Here is a 27,437-nt window from a genome sequence, read left to right as displayed (position 1 = left end):
TCCTATATCATAATTATGGCTGAGCACCTGCAAATTGCTTTCATTAATATCATTCCTACATAGTCAAACCATTCATGCCAAGAAAGGTTGAAATAGCCATGAAATAACGGCTTCCCACGTTCCTGTGAAGCTGTAGAGACTCATTCGATCGCAAAGGCTCCGTGAATGGACGTCTCTCAGCGCGCTGATGCCATTTGCACCTTTCCAGGCTGACAGTGGAGGAGCACATCTACTTTTATGCCAGGCTGAAAGGCCGCAGCCGCGACGAGGTGAAGACGGAGCTGGACCAGATGATCGAGGATGTCGACCTGCCACAAAAGCGGAAGGAACTCGCCAAGAACCTGTCAGGTGCGTCTCTCTCTCTCTCTCTCTCGCTCGCTCACTTGCTCTTTCTCTCTCTCTCGCGTGGATCGGGTCACGATTACAGGTGACGCCCAGGTTTGCATCTTCAGACATTATCCTCCGTTACATATACATACAAGGCTGCTCCGCCACCATATGCGGCTGTCTCGACGTCCACATGCGCCGCAGGTTGTAATTCATTGTCTAGGGGGCCGGAGCGAGTCCTGCTTGATAAATTGTCCCCAGTCACGCATTGCTTGTGTGCAAAATCACTGAAATATGACTTTCAAGGTTGATCTATGGTGACATTTCCACTACATTAGCACTACACCGGATGCATTTTGAAGAGCTCGCTATGTGAGTGGAGACTGGAATCACCCAGGTGAGGTGTGTCTGGCCCCACTGGCATCAATCATCTCGCACCAGGCCATAGACAATAAAGCATGCAGAGGCGCATCGCAACACATTTACCCCACGATCCGTTCCCAATAATGTGACCGTTCGCATGCGAAGCCTAGCGCTGATGGATGGTCGTGTGGCATTCTTTTATTGATCACAGACAAAGACACTGTGCAGGACACCTGCGCTTTTATTATCAGAGCTCCTGCTGCAGACGTATTCATCAGAAACTAAGTGCGGACTGTTCCGTCCGTAGGTGGGATGCAGAGGAAGCTGTCTGTGGCCATCGCGTTCGTGGGCGGGTCTAATGTCGTCATCCTGGACGAGCCGACGGCAGGAGTGGACCCCTACGCCCGCCGGGGCATCTGGGATCTGCTGCTGAAGTACAAGCACGGTAAGGGAGCGCCTCCGATTTCAGCTGAATGGATTCTGTTTGCGTAGTGAACCTCCCAGAGAGGCCTTCGGGGTCTTTTTAAGCCCCGCTTTTTGTGGTCGGAGAGAAATTGCAATTTGTACGAGACCAGATCGACATGAAGCGAAGGCCAGAGGCTTTAATTGACGTTGCTATTTAACACGGCCCCTAATCGCCGACGCGTCTCCCCCGGCCCGATGTGCTCCGGCTTTAGAGTGTGGAAGCAGGACATTATAGTCAGCCGTCTTCTCGGCACACGTCCAAATGTTGAATGCGCTGTGAGTGACGTTCCACCCTCACTGTGTCATTAGCTTCTGTCTCTCTAATCAAGTCCTTTCACTCCAATTGGGAGCCGGAGATAACTCTGTTTTAATGAAAACACCCACAGTGTGGCAGCGTGAATCACTCATGTTTCTGCTTCTCCAGTCCTATTTGCACTTGAATGCTACCAAGGTTTGTCATTAAGCAAAGAAAGGCTACAGGCGGCCTATTTCTATTAAAAAGGTTAATGGAGAACTTGGACTTGCTGTATTATTGTGCTTCTTCATAGTTAATTAAGCGTGCAGGTTTTTCACACAGGCAGCTTGACTAGATGGCCCTAAGTGGGTGTTGTTTTGATTCAGTTCATGAGGGATTATCTGGTTGGTGTCTTCAAATTACTCCAACCTCAAAGGAACATGTGCCTGCTGCATGTTTACTGATTACTGGTGTCATTTTTTATTTTTTAAAGTAAGAAATGTCCTTCAACATACTGATATTGAAGCATGATGGGATTATTATTTTGGAGGTTTTTTTAATCATTGCGAGACTAGAGCTGAAAGTAGAGCTACTTTAAATAATCATCTATTCACAGTAGTAGGTTTCTCTCCCACTCCATATAACATAATAACAAACGCGAAGGGCTCGAGACGCTCGGCCTTGTGTGTTTCCGCTGCAGCAGCATCACTCTGTGTGGCCTGACGTATGGATTGTAATTGATAACCTTGGTGCTTGGATCTGTCACGTTCCTTTCACTTCTTTCTGCGTTGAGCACCTTCTCACTGCCATGATATGCTGTGTTCTATGTTAAACAGCCGTGTGTTGGATATTACATCGCAGAACGTGAATAAGAAAACATTAGCAGGCCTCACGTCGCTTCTGTCGGAGATGGTGCGGTTAGATTATGTGTAACTGCGTCTCATACGACGCGATACAAGTTAAATAAAGCACTACATGTGCAGCATATTAAAGCTTTAATGAGTTTCCATCCTGGGTAAAAACAACAGCAGATACAGAAGAGGTTCTGGTGTTTCACTGAAGTGTCTCTTCCTTTTGACTTAGTGGACAAGCTGTAAACCACTAGATTTTCCCCATTCTGCAATTAATTTTGGCCTCTTTCCGTGGACGGACATAAAACCAGCCTTGGAGACGTCCGGCTCCATCAGCGCGATTGAGAAGCGCGGCGGCTAAAGCGCCGGAATGGACCCGAACGCCGGGTGTGTTCAGGTAAATTGGACGCACTCGCACTGCGCTCGTGTGCGTCCAATTTACCTGAACACACCCGGCTCCGTGTGATATATCACTTTGTGCCGTAATGCACCACAACACACAGTAAATCACAAACCCTTTGTGGGCCGTGTGCACCAAACACACTCATTCTGCTCCCGAGTCACACGCCGTGTCCGTTTTCCTGTAAACCACATCCATGAGCCTGCGTGTCCTGCACGGAGGGGGCGCCTTCACTCAGACCAACCTCAAGCAACAACTCGCGGCTTTTCCTCCATATGTTAAATGAGCTCGCCGTGGGCACGCGTTCAACTTGGCCATTTTTGCTGGTGCTTATGTATAAAGGGATCCAGAGTTGCTTAGCGCGGCATAAATGCATGAATGACAAATACTTAAGCAGCTCAGCTGGTCACAGGGCACCGCGGGGGGGAGGCAGAACGTGTGGACTCTCAGCTCCTGACCTCAGACTGTCCTTGTCCCGGAGACGACAGGCAGCCTGATGTGCGGCCGTCCTCCTGCAGCGCTGCCATGCGACCGCACCAGCGAGGAAGGCTCGCGTCATGGTGTTAATACCCAGCGTGTTTACTGGAGACACCTTCAAGGGCCACAGTGTTTAAAGGACCCGTCCTCCGTTCTCCCTCGGCCACGAACGCGTCAGGCTAAAAGTTTCCCGCGCAACTGGATGAGAAGTTGGCGTCCCGGCGCCGCCCGCTGCTCGCGCTGACGCGGCCGTGCTGTGACTTCATTACAGACCTCGTCCCCTCTCTGATTTCCGGGGTATGTGATAATTAGTGTGTGTTATCCGATACAGCGTGATTGGAGCGGATTAGAGCACCTGTGAATAACCTTGCTGGCGCCGCCATTGACGTTGTGCGCAGTTTAATGCCTCGCAAATCAAAGGAGTTGCTGAACAAAAGTGAGGAAGAAAAAAAAAAAAAAAGAGAGAGCGCGGTCTCATGGAAACGCTGCAAAGCAGGCTTAGGGTGGCCTTTATCGTCATTTTAATTCTGTCCCAATTCACGCCCACGCGCTCCTCTGGAGCCGGCCTTGTTGCCATGGGCATGGGTAAAAACAGGAGGAGACTCAGTAAGTGCCTGCTACGCACACACACGTTGATATTGGCTTGATATGAGCAGTTTTCATCCGTGGCATCTTATCTCCATAACCACAGTTTGCGAAACGAACAAGACCCAAAAAGTGAAGCCGCTTTAATGCGCTGCGCACTTCTACTTCCTGTCCTGGCGTCTGAGTGTCTCCATCGCCTCCTTCAGGGCGCACCATCATCCTGTCCACGCACCACATGGACGAGGCCGACATCCTGGGCGACCGCATCGCCATCATCTCCAGCGGGCGCCTGCGCTGCTGCGGCTCCTCGCTCTTCCTGAAGAAGAGCTTCGGCAGCGGCTACTACCTCACGCTGGTGCGGGACGGCGCCGACAAGATGGCGGCTCAGCGCGACGGCCTGGTGCACAGCGAGGCCGAGCAGGTAGGGTGCGAACGCAGGGACCAACACTGGAGGTTTAAACTGGAATCCACAGACCTTCTCCCTGTGGTGGGTGTCACTGTTCTGACTGACTATGAGCCAGATGTTTACACCAGGAGCTGATGAGCGAGTCAATATAAAGTGCTCAGTGAGGTTATAATGTATCTTAATGTACCCTCATGCTTCTTTGAGTGCCCCCCCCCCACAAAATGATCTGTGCTCAGTCCCTCCCAGCACGTGAACTGGCAAACGTTCACATGCTGGATGATACTAATTGTGACTGGGGAGGGGGAGAAGGGGGGGGCTCCTGCTCTTGCTCGCCAATGGCGCCTCGCACGCCAATGGCGCCTCGTTTTACTCAATAGGAGCAAATGAACAAGATGCACGGATGCCAGCAGGGCCGCGGCAATTACCATTAGTCTACAGGCTCTTTGAGGCAAACGCGCTCATTTGTTTGAAATGAATGAATTAAACATGCAAACACCTTCGTCGGCAGAGCAGAATCGCAGCCTCTTGACGACTTCATCCAGGGAAGATGATTTGTAATTTGCCGGAAAATTCACACAGTCAACAGCAGTATTAAACAGACCTTGACAAAGTTTAATTGTCCTGATCCCTTTTCAGCGCGATTAAATTCTGCTTAATAAATGTCATGAAGTCAAAAACGCAGCGGGTTTTGTTTAATGCTGGCTGGGACATAAAAAACATCATTATCGGCGGTTTGCTTTGTCTCAGGCCCAAAAGATTCATTACAGCTCGACAGCGTTACCTGTTGTCGGTTACATATGCTTTAATTAGAGCAATTAAACGGACACTCGTGGGCTGCTTCAATTATTCAGTGCGACACAGCTGCTCGTCGCTCTGAGATAAGACTCCCATTCTGATTAACAGGAGCGGGACCGTCCTTCGGGGCCCAGTCCGGACGACGGCATCGGCAGCCAGTCCTGGAGCACCTCCGACCCCTCAGGTACGACCTCAGCCTCAGCACAAGCTCGCGTGAGGCTGTGATTTGTCCATTCAAACTGCACACGTTTCCATGACTCAACTCTGAGAGAACTTTTTTTTTTCCAAACTGCACCAGAATCTGGGAACTGTTCCAAAACAACCACAGAACCCCTGAAAGCAGCGCAGCGTCCATTAGCTCGCAGACGTTTTTTACCTTGTCAGTACCACAGAAGCTGCCGCTTTGTTCTGCTCTTTACTGTCTCGGTGAAATGATACATTTGCAAATGCAGGAGTTTAAATGTTGGTTTGGAGAAAACAACATGAATCAGAGAAGATTGACAGAGACGCGTTTCATCTCTGTGTGGCTGCAAATGAAGCATAAATGAAGCATGCTGGTTGTGTGGTTGGAATTAACACAATAGCACAGGCTTGAGTTTCCTGAAAATAGGGGCTATTATCAAGCTTACAGTATAAAACTTTACAGTCCCATGGTCACTGCTCGTTTAGCTCGCTGTCAGGACAGCGTCGCCGTTGGCGGCAGCAGCATGAGGAGCTGCTTCCGGCTCAATTCCTGCACAAAGTGCCTGCAGGCAGCGACCCTGGGCCCAAAGCAGCAGACCGTGGGCTGGGTCCGCTTCTTTGGTTTGCACCGGCTGCTTATAATAATTATTCATCCCAAAGCAATGAAGGACAGAATATGTTTCTATAGGTGCTTTTAAAGCAACACTGTTTTGTGTATTTTTGTATATATACACACGCACACAAAAAAAAAATATTTGCTGACTAAAACATATGCTGGTGATTTGATTAGTTTTGATCATTCGTGGCTTTGATGTAGGATTCGATCAGAGGGAACCTGTCAGCTGGGCTCCAGGTTGTTACGCACACAACAGTAAATCAAACCTACATCAATGTGCGCAAGACGACGAAAATGAGATAGAAACTGTCATCACAGTAACCACGTTTCCACATATTATCCTCCAGTGACAGCGCATTTCTCTTTATTACACACACACCAGCGAAGATGCATAAACACACCCACACACTCACGAATAATTCAGTCTGATGTGTGAAGCCGCTCCATTTACTTCTTCATAAAGCACCAGGCCGTTGGCTGTTAAGCTGCAGTAATTATGTATGAGAGGTTCTGGATCAATAATGGATGCAGTGCATTCTGCAACACTGTCCTGATTGATTCTCACTAAGACCCAGGTTCAAAATGGATGAGACAGGAGAATTATGTTCACTGATGTGTTTCAGTATGTTTAAAGGTCACAGTGCGAGGTGTGTTGTGTCCCCAGGTGTTGCACAGCTCTATCCAAGTTTCCGGTGGTTTGTCTGGGACCAACGAGGTTTATGTGCGAGGCGCTGACATGCTGTGTCTCCAGCGCGAGCGGCGCTCGGTTCCTGTGTTGTGTGTAACTTTGCAGTCGTTCCACTGCAGACCTGACAGCCGTGGGTCGGCTGGTGCGCCGCCACGTCCCCGAAGCCATCTTTTTGGAGAGCATCGGTCAGGAGATCACCTACGTCCTGCCCTACGGCGGCGCCGCGGACGGGACCTTCGCTCGGCTCTTCAGCGAGCTGGACGTGGCCATGGGCGACCTGGGCCTGAGCAGCTACGGCATCTCTGACACCACGCTGGAGGAGGTAGAAACGCACACACACACACACACACGCACGCATGCACACACACACACACGCACGCATGCACACACGCACGCACGCACGCACGCACACACACACTCCTCTCCACTTTGTCTTCCCTTTGTCTCGTAATTGCTATAATTTCACTTCCACCAGACTCGCTGCTTCTCTCCTCATCCTCCTTCCTCACTCTCGTCTGCCTCCTCAATGCCAGGCAGCATCTTTAATTATAATCGCAAGTTAAAACCCGTTCACAGGAAGCACTTTGTCTTGTCAAAGCAGGAAAAGCACAGGTGTAAATAATAACATTAGCGATGGCTCTGTCCCAGCGTGTCAGTGAGTGAGAACGGAGACACCATTAATTAATCTGCTGTCGGTTGTCACTTCAGGAGTTTGGACGGATGAGTTTGTTTTCAGGATTCTTTTTCAGTCGTCTCTGTCTCAGCGCAGACAGACAGACAGACAGACAGACACACACACACACACACACACACACACACACACACACACACACACACACACACACACACACACACACACACACACAGACACACAGACAGACACACAGACACACAGACAGATCAGGACCTTCTGGGCCGTGCTGCATGAGTAACGGAGCTCGAAGCCTTGCAAACGGTGAAGTTTAGCTCCTCAAATCGATGGCGAACTGAAACAGATCCCATGTGGTCGTGGTCGATGCCTTCTCATCCAGACCGACCTCCCAGAAGCCAGTTTTTAAACTGGCCTCCTAAAGCGTGGCTTTAATTTGTGCCAGACTTTACGCGATATTACGCATATTTCTGCTGCTTGCATCATGTTTATGTAGTTGATTATTTTATTGGTGCAAAGAAATGTGGAGTTGAACAAGTCACACAATCACTAAATGTCCTGCATTGCGTGTAACTTCTCTAATCAGTTGTGCTAATCGGAGCTGAATTTGCTTTCTGAGTTCTGAGTTCTTCCCTCAGCGGTTCACAACCAGAAGCCCATCATGCATCACGCTCTCCAGTGAGCAGTTACTGCTCCGTCCTGTGGCCTCGGCCCTCGTAGACGCATACGTAGATGCTCAGCTTGCACAGCTGTCTGGAATCATAAAGCTGAGGGACTGTTGTCCAATGCTCTCCATGTAACTCAGATATGGATCAGATACTCGGGGCCTGCAGGCGGTCTGAATAATTCCTTTTGAATTTCAGAAACTCAGACATCAGCCATTCATGTTTTCTTTTGAAGTCCAAGTACCCTTCAATGGAAAGACAGCGATTGTTCATATATGACACGATATGGACGTCAGTCACGCTGGTTTACTTTTGCATTTGCAAATCTTCAATCACGTCAGTTGCTTTCACTTCAAATTGTTTGGCTGGAATCGTACATTTATGAGTTTTCGTCCCCAGAGAAGCCCAGAAACTGAGGGAGGCTGTTGTTGACACGATGCTTGACATGGACAGCAAAATGCGAAAAGCAGAAAAAAAGTTTTTTGGAGTTTCTTCACAAATAGCGAGATTTATTTATTTTGACAAATGACCAGAATTAATCAATGGAGTCAAGGGGGAGCATCTCTGAGACGGACCAGCTGGCAGGTGTTCAAGTTCACGTGGAAGGTCAGAGGATCGCAGAGTGAACAAGTTTGGACCGGCGCTAAGCAGAAAACTTGAGTTTGGTGAAGATGAGCATGAATATCAGTGTAAATAACATACTCCAGCCCTTCAGTCTGTTTGATCGGTGTTACCAACGTTACAAGTTCAATCTGAAATGTGGGCTGAACCAGAAGTGTCCTTAAACTGTCATAGAATAAAATGCACATACAGTAAGATCATTCATTTTTTACACAGATATTTCTGAAAGTGGCTGAAGACTCTGGAGAAGATGCAGAAATCCAAAGTAAGTTCATGAGATGGATGCGTGTTCACATGGGGGTGGGTAAAACATTGGAGTGCACATCTTTTAGAAGAAGACGGGTCATAACTGTATTAAGTATTCTCTTCATATTTCCACAAAACGAAGACAGTCACTGGACTGTGTTGCAGCAGCTCGGATGCTTAATTCTTGCATCTGTGAAAGAGCTTTTCAGTTTATCGCTACATCCTAAAACACCTGGGCCTCTGCTTTTACAGGCAATAGAATGGCTTCTTGCAGGGCAGGTAGCGCCTCTTGTTATTTATAACCCTAAATTGGGTCAGGCCAAAACAACATATCTTATTTGTATTCCCACAGCAACAAAGCAGGCGTCGGTGAGAGACTGCAAGAAAAGATCCCGCGAATCCAAGCGGAACAGCATCGCCAGCGTCCACGCCAGGTCGCAGGACGTCTCCGGGATGACGGGCGAGTGTCTCCGAGCGCGATCACAGCTCTGTCTCTGTCCCAATGTCTGAGTGTGCAGCATGTGTCGCCGCGTAAACACGCGACCGTGGTTTGAGTCTCCTTCTCTTTCTGCCTCTCATGCAGATTTAAAGGAAAGACACACGCGTAAAGTGGAAGGTGGGTGTCACATCCACTAGACCCTGTTGGCTTCATTCTGTTTTTCTCACACTCACCTTAACTATTATCTGAATTTGCCTTGGATTCACTTGAAAATTTATTCACCCTTTTACCACTTTCAGCGCTCATTTTGAAAAATAAACAAGAGATTCATCTGCAAATTAACTGATGCAGCTAAACTCTTTCTTTTTCAGTTACAGTCTGTTTTACTAACTTATTGACCAGTGTAGTGTTTCGTCAGTGTGAGAAACCTTTCTACAAATCCTTTCCTTGTCGCTGTGTTTTCTCCTGACTCACGCGGAAATATCATTTTCCAATTTATGACATGTTAAAAAATCGCTGGGGAAGAGGCGGCTGACGGGTTTAATGGTTAAGTCATATTTGATCAGCCCATCAGCGGCGCCGAACAAGCCCACTCAGCAGTCTCCAGCTCATGCACTGATGATAAATAACACATGGTTCAACGTCTCCCCCAGACGTGAGGAGAAACGCCAGCCTGAGTGGGAAGGGCTCCACGGTCATCACCGGGTGGAAGCTGATCAGGAGGCAGTTTCTGGCTCTCTTTATCAAACGCTTCCACCACGCCCGGAGGAGCCGCAAGGGACTCATTGCCCAGGTAATGGCCTCAGTCTGTCATACTGATGTATTGAAGGGTTACACTAGGAAGGTTTCATGGGAGGATCAAGGTAGGATTGTATAAAATACATGTTGGCTTTCAAAATCACTTAATGACATTTATGATAGAGTAAGCTCATTTGAAATCCAGAGGGATGGGACACGTCGTCCATCTTATGGAATTTGAGTCACAGGCGAAGAAAATGAAGCTAAAAGCAGAATAAGAGTCGACATCTGAACTAAAGAAAGTGAAGCGCGGCAGCCGGGGTGATGTAACATGATGTCAGTAAACTGCATGTTCAGTAATCAGCCTCACCTCCTGACGGATGCCACACAAAATCTGAGGGAAAAACAGGGCTGAAGATGGCGAGCGTGTGTTTGCGGCGGCTCGGGATGAAAGCGTAAGGAACATTTGAAGAAATTGAGCAGAATTATGGCTCCAGATGGTTTTCAACCCAACAATACAGATGTGGTTCAATACTGAGCGTGGGGTCTTTGCGTCGCTTGGGACCATCGGCTTTTTTTTACCTGATTGCAGTGACACCTGTGATTAGCAGTTCCTTCACTTTACTGCGTCCTAATCATTCCTTTTCATTAGATGTGATTGTGTAACAATTACGCAGATGACAGACTGCTATTAGCTTATTATGTCTTTGTCTACATTATTTTGTTCCACATAAACGTAATTTCAAAAGTCACAACCAATAAACAGGTGTAATTTAAACAAGTCAAAACCAATTTTGAGGAGTAGCAGTTTCTGTGTTTTTAGCGGCCTGCGCGTTCAGGCCGGGCTCGCATTGACACGCGCAGCCTCATCACCTGTACAGACGCAGAGTTTATGATAAAACCACGCAGCGCTCCGGCTCTGACAGCTGCCACGTCTCTGGAATAATCGGACCTGATGCATTCTGAGGTGCGGCGCATCCGCAGGCGGACGCGGCGGGAGGGAGGGGGGCGCCTCGCCTCTGCGAGGCGTTCGGGTTCTCCTCGTAATTCTCTGCGGCGCCAGTCGCCATTAGTCACTGTCAGTCCCGGACGTCCCTCTTTAGCGCGGACGCGCGGCGGGACGGAGGGAGCAGCGCCGGCGTGTACCTACAAGGGGACGCATTGTCTGCGAAGGGCGCTCCTGCCTCCCCCCGCAGTCATTTGGCTAAAGGTTTTTTCCCCCATTATGTCAACAGCTCCCATTGTCGGCAGATATGATTGTGCGGTGAGGTAATCTCCTCCAATACAAGCAGTTAGGGGAACATAAAAGAAATGACGGCGCGCGACACAAAGGGGGTGATTTATTGGGATGAAAGTCGAGGACAGGAGAGTCCTGGCAATGTCAGCGTCGCAGAGGAGGCATTGGTTCTGAGGCGCTGGAGGAGCTGGAGGCCTCACTGAATGCACCCACAGCGTGTTTCTATATCTGTGTCAAGTGGGACTCTCAAATTGTGTAAAGAACAGTTTATTTTTCTGGATTTAGACAATGACGCATCAGTAGAATTGTCCGAGGCTAATCTATTACCCGCTCACGTGAGGCTGTTATTCCTGCGTTTAAGTGAACGGGCCGAGGGTTTTGTTGTGGACACAAACTGGATCTAATGAACCGTTTGGCTTCGCTGGAAGTAAAGGCGCCTGGTTCTGTTTTGGTTGTTTATACCTGTTTTGCATATAATCTTGGCCTCTTCCTGAAACCCCCGCGAAACTTGAGGAAGCGATAAACTCATGCATTGTTCATGGGAGTGCCTGAGCTTTGTGAGCATAATGACTTCTCCCTGGTTTTTGTAGAACTCTCTCAATGGAAGAAGCGCCAGCTGTCACCTGCAATTACTGTCGACAGAGGGGGAGAAACGCAAAAAGAATGGTTTTCTTTCTCTCTCACAGTCGCCGTAAAGCTTTTCAGTCTCATTGCTGCCCTTTATCTTTCTTCCAAGCACATTTCCATGCCCGTACGTCCACGCCGTAAATTTCGGGCTTTTAATAGCGCCTCGAATTGGCGAACGACCCGCCCCCACAATTAATAAAGTGTGTGCAAGCGTCCCCCGTACAAGCGGTTAAACATTAAACTTATGTTGCATTGTCCACACTGACCTCTTTGTGCGCTCTAACAACGTGACAATGATAAAGAAAAGAGGGTTGGACGCGAGGATTCGGGATAAGAGAGTTTTAATGCGAGTGGCCGTCGTTCCTGTTGATCAAGACCTGGTCAGTCGCTTCTATGGAAACATAATGTGAAGGCAGATGTCACATGCTCCTCTGTGGCGCTGCTTTGTAAATATTGTTTGGCAGTTAATTAACTAATTAACGCCAGGCCTGTCTCCGTCCCGTCAGGTGGTCCTGCCCGCTGTGTTCGTGTGTCTGTCTCTGATCTTCTCACTCATCCTCCCGCCTTTCACCGAGTACCCGAGTCTGGAGCTGCAGCCCTGGATGTACGGACTCCCCCAGACCACCTTTTACAGGTGATGACACCGTGTCGGCGAAGGAGTAACAGGCTGCAACCAGAAGCCAAACTGGTGGCGGCATATCATTACATTACTTGGTCCTGCATCACAGCAACGGGACAACAAAGTGCGTCAGAGCACTTCTCACATTCAAAGGAATGACAAAGTTAGGACCCCAACAATCAAACTGACAGGTTCTAATACGCGTTGAACTGATCTGATCTCGTGTCCTCCTGACATGAGGCTTTTTTGTTTATTCCACCTGCAGCTGTTACACGTCCCCTGGCAGCACTTTGCACAGACTTCTTTAAAGGTGTTTGCCACAATTAGCTGCAGCCTCATGTGAAAATGCTTTGATTATGCCTGGAATCTTATGCTCACCTTGTGTTTGTTTAAATAATTACATTTATATATCTTATATATAAGACAGTTATGTATCTGATTTAGTTATATTTAATAGTGAAGCAGACGTGAGAGTCTTGAGATGACTCTATCTGGGGGTAAACATTTCAGCACCATGGACAGAGGCCGTGCGTCTACAGGCACAGAGCCGCTGTGGGACTCGTTTTACTTCCTCATGTGCGTTACCGAGAGGCTGCACGTTTCCCCATCAGCGCTCCTGATGTGTCTGAGAACCGCCGAAGGGGCAGCACCATAAATAGTTTGAGTTGCCATAACCGACATGCTCAGTTTCCTGGAAAGGCTTTGTGTCCAGACACGGAGCATCCTCCATGATCTTACACTCCTTCTGAAAAAGTTACCAAACAGCGTTCTCTCCTGAATTACTTTAAAGCCTCCCAGCTGGTGATGACTGCCGTTAAAAGTAGTGGACCTTTTAATCATCGAAGTCCATTCAGGAGTGTTGTTGCACTGTACACCTCATAAATGCTAATGAGCCATTCAAGACAAAGATCGGTCTTATTTAGCTTTGTGCCCAGCTCATTAAGGGATAATGTGCTGTGGCAATAAAGTGCAGGTTTTATTCTTGGTCAGTTGAATCTACATTTTTTTTGAAAAAAAAAAATGAGTTTGACTGTTTTAATATTGCCTGTGTTTTTCCCGACTAGATGACCTATTCATTAGTTCCACTGCTTCTGTGTATTCATCCTGGAACCGTCCCATAGTTTTATTATCTTAAATAACACGCTAACCCAGCCATTGTTAATTGCAAAACAGATGGCTGCACATAATCCATTTTTACAATCAGAGGCACTGACTGCTGGCCAAGGAAATGACCGCATGACTTTCATGGAGACGCCTCCAAATGAGACAATGAACACTGTATTAATCCAAACGGTCAGCCGTGCTGTGGCCACCGCTGGCAGGACGCCATCGTGATGGTCTTTATGAAGGACTGTGTTTTAACTCCCATGGCAGCCTTAAGATAAAGGGCAGAGTGTGTGTGGTTGGTAATGAGAACGAAATTGGAATGGGAAGATTGTTTAACCGAGACACAGGGCTCAGATATGTACAGGACACTGAGATAATAATGAAAGGCTGTGAAGAGCCCATATTGTACACAGAATCTTAAACAGGCTCGTATCAGTACGTGTCCGCACAAGAACACACATCATCCACAGAGCTGAAGTCAAGCACAGCCCATCACTGCACAGTCAGCGAAGCTTCGCTGTTTCCCTCCAGGGTCAAATTAGAGCTGCTCGTACTCACAACCTTGATTAAGTCAGCTCAGGTGACAAGCAGCGCACCTGTCCACTATCTACACAGCTCCGGTCCATCAGCGCCTCAGATCCTTAGGGCCCAGACGTCAAGTTGCCGTGTGGTCATTTCTTTGCAGCATAGAGGATCGCTACTGTCGGTACAAACGCTTCCCAAAACAAATAAAGGCTAATTAAACTTAAATTAGCAAAACGCTCACTCAGTTGACGAGTGGAGTGACCAGTTTGGCTCCTTCTCAGGGACTGAAGTGCTCAGAGGAGAGTCTGTGTCTGATTATTGATGAGCTTTTTAACATTTGCAGCAACGATCTGCCAGAGAATGTGGAAGTATCGCAGGTGGTGCAGACCTTGGTGAACAACCCCGGCTTCGGGACGCGGTGCATGAATGGAAATCCAATAGCGTGAGTATTAGAGGTGAACACACGAGCACGGAGCAATGCCCTGCGTCTGCATGCGATGGGGCCTGTGGTAAACAAAAGCAGTGGGGAAACAAAGAGCGCCGGCGTGGAGGCATCTGCATGATTCTAAGTTACCACGAACAAACCCGATCAATAAATGAGTAGCTCTTCAAATTTAATCCAAGTCCAACTGATCGGAACGAGTTTGAAAACGGAACTGAGGAATTAAATGGAATTATTACTGAGCCTGGAGGCCACGTACAGTAGTTCATGGGCGCTTGTGCGTCTTCAAACAGACTTGTAGATCTTTTAAATGGGAGGTACAGTGTGATTCAGCAGTGGAAACACGGCCGCTGTGATCTTGTTTAGGATGAGTTGGTGTGAAGGGGCCAAACGTGAGCAACAGATTAAATGCTTTTGATTTACTGCTCGAATCCCTCGTCTCCATCTTTCCGCAGGAAGCTGCCGTGTGCGTCAAACGGCTCTGATTGGTTCACTCCAGACGTGGATCCGTCGGTGGCAGACATCTTCCTCAACGGGAACTGGAGCATGTCGAACCCCTCCCCCCCCTGCCAGTGCAGCACCCCTGAACGGACCATGATGCTGCCGGACTGCCCGCCGGGCGCCGGAGGCCTCCCCCCGCCTCAGGTTGGTCCGTTAGGCTGCAGACAGAACCATCCGCCGGGAGCGGAGGGTGGAACGGTCCCAATAAAAAAATAAATCAGTGACACAGCAGCACAATAAAACTGCTTATCACGGGGGCTTTCGGATTGCAGCTTGAAAATCCCAGTCAGCATCATTTTGATTTTAAAATGTAAAGGTACTTACTAACGGGGAATTTGCATTGCACTGCAAAATGTTAATGGGCCTTTTGTGCTCCCTCCCCTTTGTGGAGCCACGCGCGTGCATGAAAGTAGGGCCAGAATGGGTTCGGCTGAAAACACACTGGATCGGCCAGTGCCGGCGGCTCAGCCGGTCCCTGCACCTGCTGAAATGCACTTTAACTGCACACTCGACATCCCATCAGCCGGTCCTGAAGGAATAAATAGCCAGAAATCTGTTGTCTTTACACCACGACTATGGCGAGAGCTGCCCCCTCCCACCTGCAAAGACTCGCTCCACACTGGGATGGATGCGAGTGAGAGACCTCTGCCCGTGAGCTGCCCCCTGCTGACTGAACAGACCAGGATGCAGCAGCAGCAGCAGCAGCTTCAGCTTACTCAGGCTCCGTAGCATGTGGCTGCATTTTCAGTGGGTGCAGTTTAAATGTGGAATTTTGAACCCCATCAAACTTGCCAGCGTTTCCTTCATGTTGGAGTCTCATGACATTTGGCCAATTGTTTAAGGTATTTAGTGCGAGGGAAACTCCACGAGCTCCTGACGCCTGACGTTTGTCTACAAAGCGGCCCAGCGCTGCACAGCCGCTGACGACGTCTCCTCACAGCACACGTAAACTCAAGCTACTGTAGCTGTACTGTGCACATCCATCCACCGCAACTATTTTTACATTGTGCACAAGACCCAATTACCAAATCTTGATGGTTTTAACACATTCTTTTTGTTTTTACAATGCATTGAAGAGCAGATATGTCGCTTCTACATTAATACAATGCATAGAGTGAATTGGGGCTTTTATCACCATCATATCTAATATTAATCTGAAAGCAGGAAGGTTGGAGGAGACGTTAATTACACATTAGACGGTTGTAAAGTTGTCCTTCAGGTTGAGAGCTCAGACGTTCTATTACTAGTGATGAAGTTACAAAGCTGCTTCAACGCTCGCTCCTTGAAGCTAAAACGAGGCACTTTGAGAGAACTATTCTGGACAGTGGAGCCATCAGCTGCTACTGTGACATTTCCCTCTGTTATTTTTGTCGCGCGCTCACTTCCACCTACTGCCGCTGGGCGCTTGGGGCCGTGTGTTCCGTCCGCACGGCGCGCCACGCTCCGTAATGTGCCATCTCACACCCTGCGCGGATCCGCGACGCCTCGTTGAACTTGTGCCGCTCCGTCTTATGACAAGGCCGTCTGGGGCCTCTCTTTTCACTTAAAAGCAGCAGCTGCCCAGACGCGGCGTCGCGCGACGACTGCTGCGACGGTGAAACGAGACAAGCGCCCCGCGCGACCTTTCCCTCCCAGCGACAGCTCTGTCAGCGGCTGCTCCTGTCTCAGCGTCGTCCGGCCCGGTTTCCCCATCTTCGGTCTCCTCGTCTTCATTTGCGTCCGTCTAAACTGGCCCTCGCGTGTTCCTCCTGCTCTCCCTTATTTTATGAATTGCTCAGACGGTACTTTACTGGATTTCTGTTTTATCGTGTCATGCTGTAAGTGCTGGGTACTTTTAGTACACTTAGCCTCAGTAAAAAGACCATTTACTCAGGCCAGCACTTGCCTACATCTTGTTACTTTCAGTTGCATCATTCCTCCTGTATTTATGACTTTTTATTTTGTTCCAATTCCGATCCTGTAAAGGGACATTAAACAGCCTCTCTTTGCATGGAAACAACCTTGAGCGCGCCGACTTATTATTATTGTGCAGCGCGAATATTGACAGTCGTGCACAATTCTGGGGGAAAAAAAAAGCTTTTCATTTTGTGAAACGAGACTGCAGAAGGAAAATGCACAGTTTTAGCTGTTGACTGGGTTTTTTATCACCTCTTTTTGCATAATGCAACACCGTGTTTGGCACGGATCCGTTCCTGCAACACAGTAGACCGAGAAAGTTTGTAGCATTTTAATTAATCATTAGAAACGTTGACAGTGAGATACGGTATCATTCTGAGACGTGGCTGATGGTCCTTTAATCTGCACCTTGGAGCTGGCTGATAGACACATTAGGTGTTAGGCTCAGATGTGTACAGTCTACAGAGCAAATGATTGCTCATGAGCACGTGCAGCGGGTTCACGCTCTCAGGGACATATTAATTCATCATCCCTGCTGCATTGCTTACCTGCGGACTGAGGCGAGTGCCACGCAGAGACCACCCAGAGTAGCTGAGTACAGCTGAGGATGAATTCCCTTTGACCCCGAAAGCCTCCTCTGTTGAATAAATCATCACAGTGTAACGGCATCGCGTTAGCTTCCTGTTTTATCTGTTATCCTGCCATACTCCAAATGTGCCCGTGAGAAGCCGACGAAGAGATGAGAACGGGTAAAGTAAAGCGTGGAGCCGGCACCGCAGGAGGTGGCGCGGAATCATTGTTTCCATGGAAATGGGAAGCAACAGTAATCCCATTATCAATTCTGAGGTATTGAGTCTTGTTCACTGGTGATATTTAACCTTCATAGATGAACAGGCCGCCGTGCGTGCGGAGGAATTGATAAAGCCGCCACGTTCGCCGTGTTGCAGTTGATGTCTTTATCATTTGGAGCCTGGCCTAACTACAGCTCGCTTGCAAATTACTCTCCTCGGCCTCATCTATCAACTACTGATGTTTGGCACCGGGGTACGTCTCGTGTGGAAAAAAGGAGCGCCCTTAAGCTGCAACTACCACCACGCGGTTTGAGGGGAAGTAACCTATAGCAAACCCGGATCAGGATGGTACTGAGGCTCGTCCTCATGGCTCAGAATCCCAACACCAGAAGACAGGAGACGCCCTGAACAAAAGCAGAAAGGTCGCGGAGGCAAAAGCTGCCGCTTCCCTTTTGTTGTGGCCAAACAGAACGTGGAGCTGAGGCCGCGTTGCTGGGTGTGGTTCTGTGTGGCCCGGGTTCATGATCTGGGGCGGAAGAGCCGGAGCAACTTTTTGCTGTGGCCTGTAAGTGCTCCTGACAGCTGCTCAACGCACCATCAGCTGGAGCGTTTCCAGACGGCGCAGGAGAATGTGAAGCGGCGCTTCGAAACTCCCTTCATCCAATTATCACCTGCCACAGTCACCGTCGCAAACGTGGAGCGTTTAATTACAGGCGACAGGCTTAGATAACTAAGTATAATGTGTACATTTTACCTTCGAGGCATCAACGGTGGCAGGAGTCAGGGGCGCCGCTAAGGGGGGGCTTTGGTGGACGATTCTAAGGGTCTACAATTAACTCTACAACTTCATTCATTTCACTATTTGAAAGTAAAACTTGTGTATTATATTCATTCCTTACACACAGACTAATACAGTATATATTTTAAGTGGTCATTTCTTTAATTGTGATTATAAATGACAACTACTGAAAACCCCAAATTCAGTATCTGTGTGTATAATCTGCTAGACAGTCAGATTAAAAAAATGAGAAATCCACACAAGGCGTTAGTTTCTTAAACATAGTCCAAGTTTTAGAACATGAGCCGCTACCGTTTCTGCTGAAACTAGCTTACAAACAGAAAAAGATGTGTTATTTGACTAAAGTGGTGAGAGCGCTCACTCAAACTATTTCCGAAGAGTCAAGGACGGAGCTCTCACTCTGACAGGTTTACAGAATCTATCTTTGAACACTTTTTCTCCTGAAAGGCATCACACACAATGGCGTACCTTTTTTTACAATTAAAAATTAATTTTGACTAAATACCGATACTTTATCTTCAAAACAAAGAAATAATTCTGCAGCTAAATCCAATGTCGCGACCTTGATGTCAACAGCATCACACTCCAACCAAGATCACCGACCAGCCATAGTACGAGGTGGTGGTGGAGCTATTACTGGACTGCAGGGCCCACCTCTTTTCTTGGTGCTGCAGGGCCCAGAACTGCTAGCGGCGCCCCTGCAGGCGTCACATGAACACTGTACCACAGCTACTTCAACAGATTTGATTACTTGCTTTCCATTCGCCGCCCACCTGTTTGCCTTCTCGGCTGCGTGCTGGAGAGCTGCGTGCCAAGCCACTGAAGCTGTGCTCAGGTATTGCTCAATCACATAATGTTCCCATTTCGCTCTTTCAGATGAGGGATGTGGAGCAAGGCCAAAATAATTAGACCCAGAGTGACTGTATGCTCGGGTATAAATTCACTGTAAACACAGTGGAGTGTAAAATCTCTTATTTCTGGTTTTGTTTGTTTCCAAGTTCCTGTGGCTTCTCGAAAGAGAAGCGTGTTTGTTGGGAGATAAGCCAAGGTTGCTGTGCCGTTCGTCCTCCTTATCTCTGATTCATAAGCCAGATGGGTTCTCCTCTTCCTCTGCGTCCTCCTTCTGTTTGCTCTTTGTCTTGTGATTCCTGCTCTCCTCCCTTTCGCTCTCGTGCTCTTTTCCTCCCATTTTTAACGTATGCTTCTATTCTCCACGCTCTCGTCTTGCTCTGCCTCCTTATCTTATTTGTTTTTGGCGACCTTGTTAAATCCCCTCCGCTAGCCCTCGCTAGCGCTGCAAAGCACAGCAAAAGGGTTTTAGCTCCTCTGACCTAAGCGGAAACAGACAATAACCCGGCTGAAATATTAAACTTGAGCGAGGGTGCAAATCCCACTTCACTCCTACACTTTGGTCCTGGTATCGAGCCAGTGAACAGACGTTGAGAGAAGCTCTTATCCATTATTTTGACGAAATATCCTACAGTATTTAACAGGAGGTGGTAAAAACCTGTGGATTGATGGAACAGGTGCTGAATCCTCCAATAAGAGCAAGTGTGTTTATTTGAACTATCTTTCAGCGTTTTACTTATTAAAGCTCTGTGTGATGTTTAATTATACCTAAACTGATTATTCAGTTTGAGGTGTAACATAATATTCATAATATTCAGTCAGTAGTCGGTTTAAATACGCTGCTCAACTTGATGTTGTGTCCAACCTTTCTATTTCTGCATTGTGGCTATCAGCTGTAAAGTTTTCTGCAGAGTTACAAAGTCAAAAACAGCTGGTTGCTCATTAACTGCTGTTTATTCACGCGGTGACAGACACGTTGAGCCTCCTGGGGTCGAATGAAGACCTTGTTTCCAATGTGCAACTTATAGACTTACATTTCACTTTCCTCTGCTTATACAGATGTTACACATGTACCTAATTGGCACACGTGGGTTAATATGTCACCCAGAAGCTTCACGTCGAGCTGTAGATAACGGGCGCGGGCTGCTGGCAAAGCGCGCTGCGATCGGAGGCTTCGCCTGCACCTCATCAGGCGTCGCGCTGCCCTAATTAACATGGCGTTGGTGCTCTAAACAAGCGGGCGACGGCAGCCCTGCAGCCGTGTGCGCGCTGGGAAACATCAGCCGACACGACGCTGCGCGTGTTCCCGGTGCTGTGTCACACCCTCTCTTAATTGGATGCTTGAATGGAGCCGTTTAGCCACCGAAGGCCATCTAATTGGGGTCCTTTGGCGTTCGACACAGCGTTGGTGGGGGTCCGGATCGGAGCCGGGCCTCCCATGGCTGAGTTTAATTGACTGGTACCACAGATCTCCTTCCTAAGTTCGGTGACGCGCTGCACACGACTTCCAAAGGTGAATATGTCGAATGCTCGTCAGAAGCAGGAGCTGTGATGTCTGTCGGCCTCTCGCTGCTCCGAGATCAGTGTTTACAGCAGGAGCAGGCAGCGTTTGCAGTGGGAGAAGCCTGTCTGTGTTGCCAGCTCGTTGCTCAGCCCTGTAATATTTAACAGGTTTCCATCCAGGTACGTTTCAGAGCAAACAAGTGGTGGAAGAAGTGTGGTTGTTTCAGTTTGACAATAAACTGATGGTGAAATGTTTACAGTGAGCCAAGTGTCCAAGTCTCCATTAAAATAATATGTGTGTCACATAATTGATGTAGTTTTATGGAGTGGTATCAATGTACTATTTATAAAGTCCCCGAACTGCATTTGTTTGCTAACTGTCTTTCTATTGACTCAAGGACAAGGTTCACACAAACACATTTTTTGTTTTGAATCGGCGGAAACCAGGAACCACTGCATTGGTGAAACCGGCGCTTCGGGCTCTGTTGGTGAAGCAGTGACGTGTAGCTCTGTGACTTCCTTTTTTGCAGAGGATCCAGAACACCACGGACACGCTGCTGGACCTAACTGGGCGGAACATGACGGACTTCCTGGTCAAGACGTTTGAAAACTCCGGTAAAAGAAGGTAAAGGAGGAGTAGCTGTTTAACATTCTGCAGCGTGTTCTGAAGCGCACATGAAGCGCCTTCACATCTCTGGAACCAGATCCAACCTCCAGCGACTTCTCTCCGGCTCTCTAGTCAACAGTTTATGTAGCTTTTGCGCATCAGACGGGCAAATGACTGCAGGGCTGCGCCGGCGTTGGGGAGGTCAGGCGAGAGTGACGCGAGCGCTGCAGGCTTCGCATCCCTCCATCGCACAGTGTTCTGCAGTTGTCACGCTCTGACAAGTCCTGCTGGGCCTTTCTGTGATATTCATCCCTCAACCTGCTATTTCACGTTGAGCGCAAACTGTCGGTGGGAGTTATCGCTTGCGAAGGTCCACGGCGCATTCAGGCGAGCGGCCGGGGGAGGCGCCCGCGCGGCTGACCCCGGGTCAGCCGTTCGTGCTGTATCGATGCTCGCCGTGACCCCGCTCTCGTCTCTCTCCTCCAGGTACGGAGGCGTCTCCGTGGGAGCGGTCAACTCCCAGGTGCGCGTGACCGACGCCGACGTCGGCGCTGCGTTCAGGGACCTGAGGAGCCTCTTCCGCCCGTTCCAGGTAGGCTGTTAAAGCAGTCTCAGCATTCACGGACTCGCGGGTGCGGGTGGAGTATTTGAACTGCTTTCGGGAGCGCAGGAGGCGCACGTTGTCGTTCAAGGTCAGGCGACGTGTGTTTGGAAAGAGCCCAGAGGCACAAAGAACTGGGAAAGTTTGGTATGCGCTTGCAACACAAAGGTGTGACGCCAAGGACACCAACACAGCTTAAATCCTCAGGCTGCTGACTCTGAATTAGTGCTGGGCCTCGTCGGAAGAATTCACAAAAGCGTTTGTTCTGTGTTTAAGAAGTATTGTTTTAATGAAAGAACAAGTTTTAGTTGTTTGAGCCTGAGGCCGTTTTGGTCGAACCATTAAAGTGTCTCCACAGCTTTTGGATGGACTGACTACCAACACCCTGATTATTATGTTGCAGTAACAACATCAGGTCGTATCTAACACCCTTCCCTGATTCATACAGGTTAACGTTCCATTGTCCTTCAGTACATAAACCATACAAGCCATCGTTTGGCAGGTTTCATTCAGTTGCGGCTGCGGCTGTTGAGGCTGCAGTTTGTCGTGTTGAGCTCCTAATTCTTTGTTCAGAGCGCTTGGTATCTTGGATACAGGTGAGGCTGTCGCGGGTGGACGTTTGGACCCCGCTGAAACGATTCGGAAACGGCGACGAAAGCAAAGGACAGCGGTGGCTTAGATTCTTCAGATCCATTTGGGCGAGTGTCCATGGCAACAGGCTGCGCTTGCCTGTGCATTGTTTGACTGAATCCAGGGATCTGGCTTTTTCGCTGGGCGAGAACACGCACGTTGGATAATTACCCGGCAAAGCTTCCTCACTCTGCAGCTCCCAGTGATGCTTAAACTTTCCAGCACCTCACTCGTCCCCTCCTCGTTCCTCCCTCGCGCCTGCACACGGCGTCTCATTAACATTTCAGGTTTCGGACCTTCAGACTGCTTTGCGATCGGCGCCTCCGGTCTCCTCCCCGTCCCGGCTCGGCTCTCGTCTCCCGGATCTCGGCGCTAATGTGCCTTTAATTCGTGCAGCAGCGATGATGTAACTCTAATAGCCGGGCATTAGGCGTCCCGGCGCTGCATCGCGTGTTATTAAAGTGCCGCGCTGTCCTTGGGAAGCGTCCGGCCCGCTGCTGCACCGGGAGCTGATACGGTGACGGGAAGCAGTGTGCTTTTTGCACCCTGAGCCACCTGCCCAGACTGGAAAGTGGGCTTTGAAATTTCCCTGTAATTGCATTTCCTCCGTCTAGCAGGTAGAAATAAGGTTCTGTGTTGCAGGAGCTGACGGGAACAATGAGAACAAGGCAGCCTGTGTGCAGGAAGTCCTATAATTAAGGCTAAAAATTGTATTTCAGATGTCACGTTGTGTTCTGTAGATGGTGTTAATTTCCCAGCTGTTCCCCGAAATATTCCTAGAGCCTCAAACAATAGTTTTTTGTAATTCTTATTTCATTTTGCAGATATAAGCCTCACTTGCCTTACTGGCCCGTTTTTCATACCGTCTCGAACACAATCACTTCCACACAGACTCCGTGACCGCTGAACCGCGGAGGCCACTTTGCAGCGGCGGCCAAAAGGAGTCGCGGCACACTCGAGCGGCTTTATTACTGTGTCGTTAGCCGCCGCACTGGCAGCTCCACCGGCCGGAGCCGCCGCGTCATTGTCCTTGAGCGGGGAGGAGCTGGTGGAGGATTAGACCCCGGCAGCCGCCGGCCCACGCCTCATCACGTTTCAGCCATCGCTAATCCCCGGGACGGCGCCCGCGGCCGCTGCCAGACGCCACTCGTTGGAGTGAGAGATGTTCACGTACGGTGACCCCCCCCAACCCCCCCATGCTCTGCTGCACGGACAGGAGCGTGAGGCTTGTTGTGTGCTCGCTATATGAATAGGTAATGACTTGGAACAGAGGGATGTTAGAAACACAAATACTCCTGTCAGCGCGGGGGGGGGGGGGCTCCTTCCTCCCTCCCTCACACTGTGATCGTTGCTGCCAACTTACCGAGATGATGTGTAAACATTTTGCAGAGAATCTGCGGCAGGGCAGAAAACGCCCCGAATATATTCTCGTGGAGTATTTTTCCAAATGTCTGAGGTGTCACGACATGGAGTGAAGGATTGTGGGAAGGAAGCAGCGACTGTATGATCTCCTGTGTGTCTTATTACCCGCCGCTCTCCTCCATCTCCTCCACTTGTCACCGGCGCTCTCCCACCGCTGACCCCCCCCACCCCCGTGCCCCGGCAGCTCCCACTCTCACCTGCTGTAGCGCCGTAATGAAGGATGAGTCCACAGGAGGTCTATTTGCATTTATATCACACGTGTGATGTGCTCAGCGCTCTTATGGCTGGGCTGAACAGCGTGGTATCAACATGACACTTTGCAGACCGCATGCCTGTCATCCGCAGCTCTCATCCCAAGGCTCATTTCACAAGAAACATGAGCGCAGGCGTGCGGATTCTAATGCAACCTGTCCAGTCTACCCTCTCTCTATCATTTTCATCTCCTCACCTCGCAACAAAATTGAGCCGACACTTTCCGAAAATCGCTTTTTCTGTTCTTTTCATTTCTATTGAGGAGGTTTCAATAGAACGACGCCGATTGGTCCACGGCAGTGAGTGATGAAATGACTCTACGTGGGCACGACTCGTTTCATAATAGCTTTCGGGATTGCAATTATTTAAAAATTAAACAGAAACGTCAACAGAGGGGAAAGTAACCAAAATGGCAGGGGACACGTTCAATTCCCCAAAGTCTGTGCAAGTGGTTCAACTCAGCCAGATGCTCTGCAGAAGTCTTAATCCCCGTCTCCGTCTGCCTGGTGTTTGAGCAGCAGTGGTTTTCCAAGTGTATCCAATTAAGACTCCAGCTCATCTTTATTCTTTCTTTCCTCATCTTCATTAGGATAATGTGACCGATCAGATCTTCCAGAAGTCTGAAACGCTGCTGAAGAATCTGGGGACCAGGGACAATGTAAAGGTACTACAGTAACTGCCGAGGGCCCTTTTGCACTGCTGGAAGATTAGTTTGGAGGAAATGCAGGGAAGGTGGCTCTGTTTGATTTTGAGGGGAGAAATATTGGCTATTAATAGACACAGGAAGCAGATGTGAAATCATTAGTCTACATCTTCATTCTAACATTGTTGTCTAGTTGATATAAACCCAACCAGCTTCTTACTATCAGTCATCGCTATCATCAAATGATATTCGGGCTGCAGATCTTTCAGAGACGACTGGAAGAGGAAATAAAATAACTAAAAATGATCTCAGTCCTCTGTTGATCTGTGATATGATGCAGAGGGAAGGGAGAGAGGCACACACACACACACACACACACACACACACACACACACACACTGAGGCTCCTCCACATCCTCCTGTGATGCAGTCTTATGTTGGCCCGACACTCAAACACTATCCAGTCTTAATTAGCGCTGCGCTAACAGTGGGGGGTCCTCTCTCGCTCCCTCTCTTTCATCCATTCTTTTTCTTCTGCAGCCCAGCAGCCATAAGAGAATCACTTACATTCAAACGGAAGTGTGAAGGATGTATTTATTTTTTGACTTCATGTCTCTGCAGCTTCCATCGGGATGTGGCTTTCGTCACAGCCCTTTATCTGCTGCTAAACGTTTTCATCTCAGCGCATCCTGCCCCTCAGAGCAGCTGATGGATTATCCAACCCTTTCTTTACTGACTCGTGTGAACCCAAATGCACAAACCCGTGATTATTATATTGCTAGCACAATATCATTTAATGTAATGATTTACAGACTCACCGTAACCAAGGTGTTGTAAGTTTCAGATGTATTGACACAATGGGGGAACTAACAAGAAATCATAGCAACTAACAACAAACAAAGGTCACTGTCAACAAAGGAAACAGAAGTGAACAGAATGAAAAATCACTGCATCAAGCAGGGACGAACAGCACATGACGCTTTAAGGCTGTTTGCACCGGTCTAACTGTGCGACTTGTTGCCAATGTGTGCGTCTGTCTCGTCAGGTGTGGTTCTACAACAAGGCATGGCACGGCGTAGTGGCCTTCCTCAGCGTGGCCAACAACGCCATCCTGAGGGGCAATCTGCCGCCGGGCCAGGACCCCAGGCAGCACGGCATCACCACGTCCAACCACCCCCTCAACCTCACCAAGGAGCAGATGTCCCTAATGGCCCTGTGAGTCCCAAAGACCAGACCGATACAAAGAGTGCGGGGTTTCGGTGACAAAGAGAGCCCCTTGTTGTTGGTCACGACGATGTTCTCCAAGAAACTGAGAGAGATGGGCCTGAGTGAGTCAGAAAGACTGCAGACAGCCAGAAGAGTGAAACAGATGAGTAAGAGGCAGCACAATAGAAGATGTGAGGCCGATAGACAGATGAGAGGCTTGTTAGCGTATGCACAGATTTGGAGGCCCATGGGAACAAGGATGTAGCATTTTCTCTCATGCTTTATCTTAGGGCTAGCAAGAGAGCGACTCCCCATGAGAGCCGGAGATTAATGATGTGCTGAATCACAACACGCGGCTTCGACTCTGTGAGCTGTTTTACTTTGGTTTGGCGCCGCAGCCATTCCGCCGTGTGATCCTCCACGTAATCCGTTGTCAATATTTAGCATTTCGGCCGCGCAGACGCCAGGCTGTAATCAGCCGTGCTAATGGGAGGCCGTGGGGACGTGTCCCGCAATAACCACAACTCCTGCCATTATCCTGCCGATTCAGCGGCCGCCACCAATCACCGTGTCGCGGGCGCGCGGCCCGACAGTCCGCCGGAGCTGCAGCCGAGGCCTCGGCAGGTATTTATGTAGTGATCGGGCCCCGACGACAGCCCTGAGTTAGAAAGGGAGACGGCGGATAATTACGACGGCCTCCCTACAGTAGATCCAGGATGAGACTCTCAGCTTTCGGCGCAGACGTTGACAACCGCAATTTATGAGCCCCGGTTTCCAGATTAGCTCGGACACTTCCTCATTGTCGGATAAGTGCGTCGCAGACAGGAATGGGAAAAGGGGAAGCGACTACTGGAGCAGATGACCAAGCACGACCAGAGTGGTTCGCTAAAAGCTTATCAATAATTTTTATATGAACAGTCACTGGCCGACAGCGGGTAGTGTGACGGCTGCTGCTCGTACCGACAACCCCGGATTTATTATGGGACTCGTCTTGGCTCCCGCTGCTTCAGCTAGCAAAGGCTTTTAGTTGATGGCGCGTCAGACATGGGCCGGTTCCGTGTCGCCGTTGGTCAACGCAGACCGAGCGCGTGGGCTCCTTGTCGTCGGTCTGTTTGTTTTTTATATTCCTGTCCGCAGAAGCAAAGACACTTTCCAACTCTGACACGAAGCCCGAAATATCTCCCCCTTCATTATTTTAACCAACTTTGCTGCTCGGGGTCGCAGGTGTGCTGGAGCCGGTCCCGGCTGTCACCGCGAGGGAGGCAGGAACACTGTGGGCCACACAGGCAGACAACCATTCACACCTACAGGCAGCGTTTTTAGAGGCGCCAATTAATCTTAGTATTGTGGGAGGAAACCCACCCAGACACGGGCAGAACATGCAAATCGACGACAGAGAGGCGCCCAAGCAGTGGATTTAGACTAACCACC

The 27,437-nt window shown here is 49.1% G+C and overlaps 1 protein-coding gene across 1 annotated transcript in view; it reads left to right on the top strand.

Moving 5' to 3' along the window:
- The window catches only part of LOC114850366 (phospholipid-transporting ATPase ABCA1-like), a 93,279-nt gene that overhangs the window by 35,311 nt on the left and 30,531 nt on the right, over nucleotides 1-27,437 (top strand). The window contains exons 21-36 of the mRNA XM_029142279.3: nucleotides 209-348; nucleotides 998-1,135; nucleotides 3,910-4,124; nucleotides 5,013-5,088; nucleotides 6,511-6,713; nucleotides 8,543-8,591; nucleotides 8,925-9,032; nucleotides 9,156-9,188; nucleotides 9,665-9,804; nucleotides 12,120-12,247; nucleotides 14,208-14,306; nucleotides 14,762-14,951; nucleotides 21,176-21,270; nucleotides 21,739-21,844; nucleotides 24,747-24,821; nucleotides 25,846-26,015. Of these exons, the coding sequence (XP_028998112.1) occupies nucleotides 209-348; nucleotides 998-1,135; nucleotides 3,910-4,124; nucleotides 5,013-5,088; nucleotides 6,511-6,713; nucleotides 8,543-8,591; nucleotides 8,925-9,032; nucleotides 9,156-9,188; nucleotides 9,665-9,804; nucleotides 12,120-12,247; nucleotides 14,208-14,306; nucleotides 14,762-14,951; nucleotides 21,176-21,270; nucleotides 21,739-21,844; nucleotides 24,747-24,821; nucleotides 25,846-26,015 (1,965 nt within the window). The remainder of the gene's footprint in view (nucleotides 1-208; nucleotides 349-997; nucleotides 1,136-3,909; nucleotides 4,125-5,012; nucleotides 5,089-6,510; nucleotides 6,714-8,542; nucleotides 8,592-8,924; nucleotides 9,033-9,155; nucleotides 9,189-9,664; nucleotides 9,805-12,119; nucleotides 12,248-14,207; nucleotides 14,307-14,761; nucleotides 14,952-21,175; nucleotides 21,271-21,738; nucleotides 21,845-24,746; nucleotides 24,822-25,845; nucleotides 26,016-27,437) is intronic.

Source organism: Betta splendens, chromosome 2 (assembly GCF_900634795.4).
Source record: "Betta splendens chromosome 2, fBetSpl5.4, whole genome shotgun sequence".
Classification (NCBI taxonomy): Eukaryota; Metazoa; Chordata; class Actinopteri; order Anabantiformes; family Osphronemidae; genus Betta; species Betta splendens.
This window is presented reverse-complemented; position numbering and strand designations above follow the sequence as displayed.